This window comes from Triticum aestivum, chromosome 3B (genome assembly GCF_018294505.1).
Source record: "Triticum aestivum cultivar Chinese Spring chromosome 3B, IWGSC CS RefSeq v2.1, whole genome shotgun sequence".
NCBI classification, from domain to species: Eukaryota; Viridiplantae; Streptophyta; class Magnoliopsida; order Poales; family Poaceae; genus Triticum; species Triticum aestivum.
This window is the reverse complement of record NC_057801.1, coordinates 22,844,978-22,853,583: the sequence shown is the minus strand read 5'-3', so window position 1 is coordinate 22,853,583 and position 8,606 is coordinate 22,844,978. Positions and strand designations below refer to the sequence as shown.

The following is an 8,606-nucleotide window of genomic DNA, read 5'->3' as shown; positions in this document are numbered from 1 at the left end:
GGACTTAGATGTGCAATACTTAGGGCACACCTATATGTGCTTTAACAAAACCGTTACAAAAATCCTATTTCTACGGTCAACTTTAGCTAACCGCTTTCAGATTGATCTAGTACGTTAACTTTTTTGTAAGATCCGTACATAGGATGATAGGAATAGCAAATAAGCTCCCTGATTTTATGCACGAAAGTTAAAGTAACGAGGAGACGTATGTATAGCCCAGCTCAGCCAAGGACATCACGTAAAGTGTTATGTTACGATAGCCTTGTTGTATCCGTGTCCGTCTAGGTTTCCTTATTCGATCGGACTCCCTGATGCTGACTGCTGAGATATATATACCTGGTGTGCACGTGTGTGCGCCGCCCAAAGGAAGTAATCGGACATACAGAGCATACAGAGCCAGATGGAGCAGGCGGACCATGGCGACCTGGCAGCGCTCCTGCCGGAGGACGTGCTCGCCGACGTGCTCCGTCGCGTGGCGGAGCCGCGCTGGCTCGCCATATCGCGCTGCGTCTGCAAGGCGTGGCGAGCCATCATCGACGGCGAGGGCCTCCTGCGCACAGACCTCCCGTTTAGCGGGTTCTTCATCACCTTCGCGGAGCTCTGTTTGCCCGAGTTCTTCGCCCGCCCCTTGTCGCGCCTGGGTCGGCGAGCAATCAGTGGCAAGCTCGATTTCCTACCCACACCCATTAAAGTGAGCTCCGGTGGGTGGAGGCCGTACAGCTTGGACGGCGACTACTACATCCAGGATCACTGCAATGGACTCCTCTTGCTCGACGATTACGTGGTTAACCCGGCCACCCGATGCTGGAACGCTCTGCCCTCGTGCCCGCACAATCATACTACGGACGGGGGAATAGTCCGTGGTATTTTATTACATGATTGTTATCTGGCATTTGATCCCAAGGTGTCATCCCACTACCAGGTGTTTGAGGTCCCTTATTTGTGTCGGGGTAAAGATGAGACTGATCCTTTAGAGGAGACATCCGAATGGCCTCCATCTTCATATATCTTGCATGTATTCTCTTCAAGGAGAGGCTGTTGGGAGGAGAGGCTGTTTGTTCGACAAGGGGATGCTGCAGGAACAGTTGCAAAGGCGCGTGTGTTCTTTGAGGGCCAACAAAACTCGGTCTATTGGCGTGGATACCTTTACGTGCATTGTCAAGGTGATTTTATTATGAGGTACATACCTGGACTGGTTCATGAATAATTTGATTTTAGTGTTCATTTTTATCATACTGACAGCATACTACAGTACTCTGAATTTCGAAAATTTCTTGCCAACCATTTGATTTTGCAGGATATCTTTGTCTGAAGATAAGTACAGTGCGATTAAGGCACCAATGGGTGTTGGAGATACCAATTATATAGGATTATCGGAGAAAGGAGTATACTTTGCGTCATTTGTTAAGAATCACATTCGGGTTTGCATCCTGAATGAATCATCTAATCAGTTAGAGTGGATATTAAAGCACGACTACGACCTTAAGCCCATCCAAATGTTTGATGGCCAAGTTCATGGACCCTGGATCTTAGAAGACATTAACTATGGAATCTTTCGTTCTCATCTTCCAAATATCAACAAGGAAGAAGTAATCCAGGAGAAATTTGAATGGAACTCCGACGATGATGATTTCCCTGAGAATGAAGACAAGGTTGAAGTGCACCGTCGCCGTCCATATTTTGAAATCGAGATACTTGGATTTCACCCATACAAAGAGATTCTCTTTTTGAGTAGGTCAGAGACCTTCAAACTAAAAGCAATGGCGTTCGCCTATCATTTGAATAGCTTCAAGATTGAAAGTTTAGGAAGCATATACCCAAGTTGTCACAAATATTTCGACTCTGGCCTTGCTAATGAAGCTCGGGAGATCGAATCTTTTCCATACACACCATGTTGTTGGATCCAAGAGATCCCAGGAAGAGTAAATTAATCTAGATGCTCCTTCCCCAACATGTTAGTATATATATTTTTTTATTTATTCGGATCGTTTTTGGTTCTGACACCGGAGCTATAAATCATTCTTTAATTATTATTACTGTCAATTTTGTTATCAAGTAGCTCGGGAGTTTCTATGTTTGAATCCCGCAAGTGGATTTGGATCTCACGGTTCTAGCTTCTGAGAGATCTCACTCAAGTGCGTAGTCTCTAAGCAACAATTTTTGGATCTGTCTATGCTCACAACCAGGAGCAGCATGGATTCTACCTGCCGCAGGTACATCTGCAATCTTATTTGCAGGTTCATGCATGGGGCGATTGGACATCGCTTCTGAACAACATGAACATTAATATGGGGCACACTTGCAGCAGCATTACTCAATACTATCTCAAAGAACAGGGAATATCATCTTGTCTTGCTGACAAGATCTGTTTCAGACCCCCAAAAATGAATTATAATTAAGGCGTGTCTAGATCTGGGAAGCATATTCAGCACTTTATTCCTTATGCTTGCCTAATCCCCTGTTTCAGGGCGTCCTGGATGCCTCTTCTACCATTTCATAGCCGGTACGGCCACCATCTAGCCATAGCTATGAAGCTATCACTGCTTTAGTCCGGCCCACCAACCCCGTTGTGGGGTGACTTTTTGGGTGGCCTCAGCCTGCACAACTCCAGCCCGGCCTTGCCGCCCTCACCACCGGACGATGTCGCCCGAGGACATCCCATCCCTCCTCGCATCTCGCTCATGAGCTTCTTTACCTTCTCATCTCTATGTCTCCTCTGTATAATGGATGGATGAATGGCATGGATGTGTTGCTAATGGATAGATGGATGAATGTTGCCAGAGATTTGCTAGATGGATGGATGAATGGTGCATATTTTAGTTTTGCTACTGTCTAGTAGCTTGCTAGCATGGATAGATGAATGTTGCATTTTTTTTGCCGCTGTCATTGGTAGTTTGGTACTAGCTTGCTTGCTGGATAATGAATGGTGCATATGCTGATTTTTTTTTGCTAGTAGCTTGCTTGCTGATGAATGGTGCATATTTTTTTGCTACTGTCAATGGTAGTAGCTTGCAAGATGGATGGCTCAACGGTGCATATGTTTATTTTTTTGCTACTAGCTTCCTGGATGGATGAATATGGTGCATATGTTTGGTTCCCTTCAGCTGCTGCTTGGTAAATAGCTGGATCTATGTATGTGCTAATGGATAGATGTTGTAGATGGAGAAAGTGGAGAAAGCCGAGGGACCCAAAGCAAACTAGGACAGTGCAGTGCAACCTCCATTATCGTCCACAGGTGCCAACGCTCTACCATCAGAAGATGATCGTACCATGGGTGCAAAACGTGAGGCAATTGCTGTCAGTATCATACCTTGAGATTATTACTTCTATTTGTACTTGACCCCTACTATAACGAAGCAAAACTTTACAACCATTCTAATTATAGTATTTCACACGATGATACTTGTATTGTAAATCTTTTTAGCGCTCATATTCTATGAGAAACTGAAGAACTACGTGTTAGCAATTCAGAACACAACTACTTCAGAGACAATACAGACATTCAACACTCAACTCATCCTAGAATCTTTGACTACAACCTCAGAAAAGAACTCGACATGCTATTCTGAGGGTAGTTTCCCAGAAGCAGATCCTAGAGAATCAAAAGCTGAAACGAACTGGGCCTTACTTGACCTTCTCCCTTTAGCTGCATTCTACCACACTGTGCTCTCTCGCAATGCCGTCTCCCCTCCGCAACTACGAGCAGAGGTTCCCCTACCCTGATTTCGATGTCGAGTGGAGGTGCTCCTCCCAAAACAACACACATAGTGGTGGGCAATGCTGGCGGTAGTGGCAATGACTCTATCGCTCTATGGCGGTGTGTAGCATGGTGATGCTGACTATGATGTTCCACATCAACCAGGAAAAGACTACCCTTCTCCCCTTTATCCGGTTTAGAAATCTGAATCCTCTTTCGAATTCAATCTTCCCAATGTTCTTCGCTTCAGGATCTAAGCCTCCTCTGCTTTATGCTCAATGATTGGTTCCAGTGTCCGAGTTCGGCGGCCGGAAACGCCCAACATCCAGTGACCATGAGGGCGAGTGGTTTCTCATCTATGGCATGCAGGATAAGGCTGCAGGTTTGGGCAGATGATGCGGCAGGTAGATTGGAAGCGGGAAGCTGATCCGTTAATCAAATTGGGAGCATGGTGCTTCTTTCCTGACGCTTTGTGAGCATACAAGTTTGTCGATCCGTTAATCAAATTGGGAGCATGGCGCTTCTTTCCTGAGGCTTTGTGAGGCAGAGACGGGCGGCCGTCGGCATAGATACGCGTGCCATGTCATCGATCCGAAGCGCACCAACCAACATCTATGCCGACGGCGACGCGCCGACCATCTGCCCTGGCCGCAGCTATGCCGACAGCTTTACCGTCGGCATAGTTATATTTTTTTTTGCGTTTCATATATAATTTTTTATGTATTATTATTTTATTAACTTACATGTAGCATGTGTGACCCCCCTCACGGACGGCGCCATCACCGCCACCTGGAGGGGGGAAACAATCGCATCTGGTCTATGCGGAGGGGGCGTTGCTCCCAAGTGTTTCTATGGGATTATTGTTTGGCAGGGGCTTCCTTTGCTACTCGCTACTGTGGAAGAAAAAAAGCGCTGAAGGAGAGATGGCGTGCTGCCGTCGCCATGGCCCGCTGGCCACTGGCTTTCATCTCCGTCGCTTTCATCCGCAGCTCCCTAGCAACGGAAGTGGATTTCTGACGGATCGGAGAGAAAAAGGTTAGGGAGGGAGACACCATTGTGTGGCCACCCGTATTTACAGCCGTCAGGCCTTTCCACCGCTGCCATCCGCACAGATCTCATTCTCCCTCTTCCTTCTGCTTCCTCTCTGCTTCAATCAAGGGGGGACGTCTGTGTTTTCCCTAGGTGGTTACTGAACTGAACCACGAGAATGTTGCATATTAGAGCATTCTCTTTGATTTGGTCAAGGTAATATTGCATATAAATCAGGCTTGGTTCAGCTAGGAGCCTGAAATGTCACTCCAATCTGATGATATTTTCTTTTCATGTTGAGTAAGCATCCATAGCCTTTTTTTTTCAGGTTTACTTGTTCATTCTCCATTGGAAGCTTATCTACTTTGCGTTTACTAAGCTAATGCTTTTATTTCAGAAACAAAGAATATGCCTAGCATGACACTAGCATTGCATCTCTCAGCCAACAAGTTGCAGTTAAAGCTTTTAGTTGACTGGTTTGCAATCTGCACTTGGTTGCACTTGCTTTAAAAAAAACTTACAGTGTGTCCATCTTGGCCGGTAGAATAGAATTAGAATAGCTCCTTGTGTTGGCTGTAACTAAAAGACTGCAAATAAAGACACACAGAGAGAAGAAAACGCTGCCAACAGTCAAGGAGCTTCAGAGCGAACGGGAGAGAGGGATCAGAGAGCAGCAGCTGCAACGACACGGAGCTGTTCGGATCTCACACTCCTCTCTCTCTCTCTCTCTCTCTCTCTCTCTCTCTCTCTCTCTCTCTCTCTCTCTCTCTCTCTCTCTCTCTCTCTCTCTCTCTCTCTCTCTCTCTCTCTCTCTCTCTCTCTCTCTCTCTCTCTCTCTCTCTCTCTCTCTCTCTCTCTCTCTGGATCGTGCTAGGTCTGCCTGGCTCACCTCGGAGCAGCCAGACCCAGAGCCAGACGTACGTCCCTCTGCGGGTCCGCCAACAGTCAGATGAACCACGCTCATCTAATCGGCGCCTCGCAATTGGAGCAAAGCCAGTGACCCTCTGCCGCTTCCGGCCAGCGCTTCATCTGCACCTCGCTAGCGGCAGGGCTCCTCATCCTCTCGTCCTCAGCGTCGGGCTCGCCGCCAACGACCATCATGCTCCTGCTTCCTTCCTTCCTTCTTGTTGGGCCACCTATCGGAGAGAGAATGGTGAGGAGGCGCTTAGTTAGTTTCCTCATAGTGGTGTCCTTCCTCGCCCAAGTCCTAAGTCGCACGTGCACCCCGCACGCGGATGAATCGCCATTTCTAGTATATATAGCCATGGCCTTGCAAGAAGAGAGGGTCTGCGGTTCCACGGATCGCTGAGGTGGCGCAAATCTGGCCCTTGCCGGATGGCTATCTGGGCATCCCTAGGGCTCTAGTTCATCCGTATCCAGTAAAGCGAATCATTATGTGAAACGGGATTCTCGGATGGGTGCGACGAAGACCCCAACCAGTGGAAAAGGAAAAGACATCAAGGAACAGGAAAAGGCGGAGTAGTATTTACTGATAGGATAGCAATTACAAGAGGTTGCCTGATTCCGATGAAGGGCGCCACATACAAGAGGATTATTAATGTACGAAGATTTTTTGGGTAGTTAATCCCGAATCCTCTCCCGACAAACTTGCTGCCTCTTGCTTCCCACTGCTTAAAAAACAACATATTTGTTTTCCGTGTTAATCCCTATTTCTACTATCATTGACAGAAATTCGAGTCATTTTCTAGAGCCATGCGAGATAGTAAGCTGTCTATCGGATTGTTGCAACTGATGTTAGATTCGGAAGAGAAGAGATCTTCTAATAGTAGTTCTATATGATGTGATAAAGAATCAAGTGATAAAACATCATTCATTTCGTTTGACACTCTCCTTCAGACAAGTGATAAAACATCTTGATTCGGGTGTTGAAATTCTGATGTAAAAAAGCTTTGTAAAATATCCAGTAATGTGATTCGTCAATTCCTTATTTGTTAACCAGTTTTCAGACTCGTCTAATAGTTTCTTTATATTATTTCTTTTTTTCCTGGTTGTCGCAGCATTACGAAAGAATGACGTGATCCCCGTGCATCAACCAATTTTCCCGTCCTCTCTATAACCAGAATATTTCCTCTTGCTCCAAAATATTTTCAGTTACCACGATAATTTCCTTCTGACGACATCGAGATTCCGTATTCAATGGGCCACGCCTTAGTCTCTCCAACTCTTGTTTAAATTTTCTAATTCTCGCCTTTGGCCCCTTTAGCGTTTCCCGACCCCAAGTATGTAGATCGGCATGCACTGCTCTCGTATGGTCAGCAAGTGAGGGTCCAATACCTGCTAGTTTTGCTTTCTCCCAAGATGCCTTAACAATTTCAGTGACTGTCTCTTCCTTCAACCATCTCGCCTCAAATTGTTTTACAAGCCCCTCTGGGCGTTTAAAGATTTTTTCATCCCAATACTCCATATCCAGTACGATTGGGTGATGGTCAGAATAAACATGTTCTTCATTGATAACTGTCGCTCGTGGAAATTTGTTTGCCCATGCTAAGTTACAAACTGCCCGATCAAGGCGCTCTAGAATTTCGCCTCTCCTCCAAGTGAACATGTCCCCATTAATAGCCTAGATCTTCCAGCCCACAGTCCATTAGGCATTCACAGAACTCCTCATCATACCAAGTGGTCTAGCTACACCGCCCTCTTTTTCCGAGGGGTATAAAAATTCATTAAAATCCCCCAAAACCACCCAGGGATGGTTGCTCTTACTATGTAAATTGCGAATGTCATCCCAAGATAGATGGCGTTCCCATTTCAGGTGACCATAGAAGCCCATGAACCGCTACTGAACCACATTCTCATGCATAAAAACAATATCAATAAAGTGTGGCGAGACATAATTCAATTTAATTTTATTGGACTCATAATAAAACAAAGCGAGGCCACCGTCCTTACCATCACTTTCCACTACAAACATCGAATCAAAACCTAAAATGCGACGAAGCTCATCGGCTTTACAATTATTCAAATGTGATTCAGAAAGGAAAATTAAATCTTCCCTTGTACGCTTCTGTAGATCCAGAAGCTCACGCACTCTCGTGTTGGAGAGCATACCATGGCAGTTCCAGCCTAGGATTTTCATTTGGCCCGGCGGTCCTCCTCCTCAGAGGCCGCCGATGTGCCAATCTCATCTTTGTCTTCGCCAACTGATTCCCCACCTCGCGGCGCGTACTCTTCCTCCTTCTCGTCAGTCTCCTTTGCAACATGTGTAACCCCGCCCTCCTCATCCTGGACTGCTACAACTCTACCCGTGTACACCCATTTGGATGAGACGTTTACATCGCCATATAAGATGCGCTCATATCTATCCATCTCTTTCTTAAAAGAAAACTCTAAGTCACTTCCCGTTGGACGAGCCCCAAAAGAATGCCCCCTTTTTTCCCTAGCACTTGCTTGCGAGCATCTTCAGATCTGTTTGGCCCCCCTTTCTTTTTATCTTTCTTTTTTGAATTTCCCTGCATAGGATTTTTTGCTGCACTGAATTTAAAGCGTAGAGCATTATTCTCTGTGTCACCCCCGGCCTGAGCGATTCTCGTTGCAACAGCGCTAGACAGCGCCTCCAACGCCCCTGGCTGAAAAAGAAGCTCGCTAGCGTCATCTCTATTCGGTTGGGTTATTTTGGGCTTCACCTGTACGTGAGAGATCATGTCCAAGTGACCTGCATGTGTACTTTGGGCATGTACAACAACATAACCAGGTTGACTTTGGTCAACCTCTGCATTCTTGCGTGACTCCAGCATGGTCACGCATCCCTGGTCCTCCTGGCCACGCCCGGCAGGATTAGCTAGCGCGCCCGCCTGGTCCTCCCGACCAAGCAGCGCACCCGCCGGGATAGGTGCCACGATCTCCGCCCGGCAGGATCAGC

General features: G+C 46.5%; 1 protein-coding gene across 1 annotated transcript; it reads left to right on the top strand.

The window, feature by feature from the left end:
* The first annotated feature begins 378 nt into the window (after positions 1-378).
* LOC123064444 (uncharacterized) lies at positions 379-2,033 on the top strand. The gene is made up of 2 exons (XM_044487929.1): positions 379-1,179; positions 1,298-2,033. Exons 1-2 carry the CDS (start codon positions 401-403, stop codon positions 1,929-1,931), a joined length of 1,413 nt encoding a protein of 470 aa, XP_044343864.1. The 5' UTR covers positions 379-400; the 3' UTR covers positions 1,932-2,033.
* The last annotated feature ends 6,573 nt before the right edge of the window (positions 2,034-8,606 follow it).

Bases quoted from the DNA above. Each gene is read 5' to 3' on its own strand.
- LOC123064444 (XM_044487929.1), top strand. From the start codon at position 401: ATGGAGCAGGCGGACCATGGCGACCTGGCAGCGCTCCTGCCGGAGGAC. The intron at 1,180-1,297 runs GTACATACCTGG...TTGATTTTGCAG, and splicing joins CAAGGTGATTTTATTATGAG to GATATCTTTGTCTGAAGATA.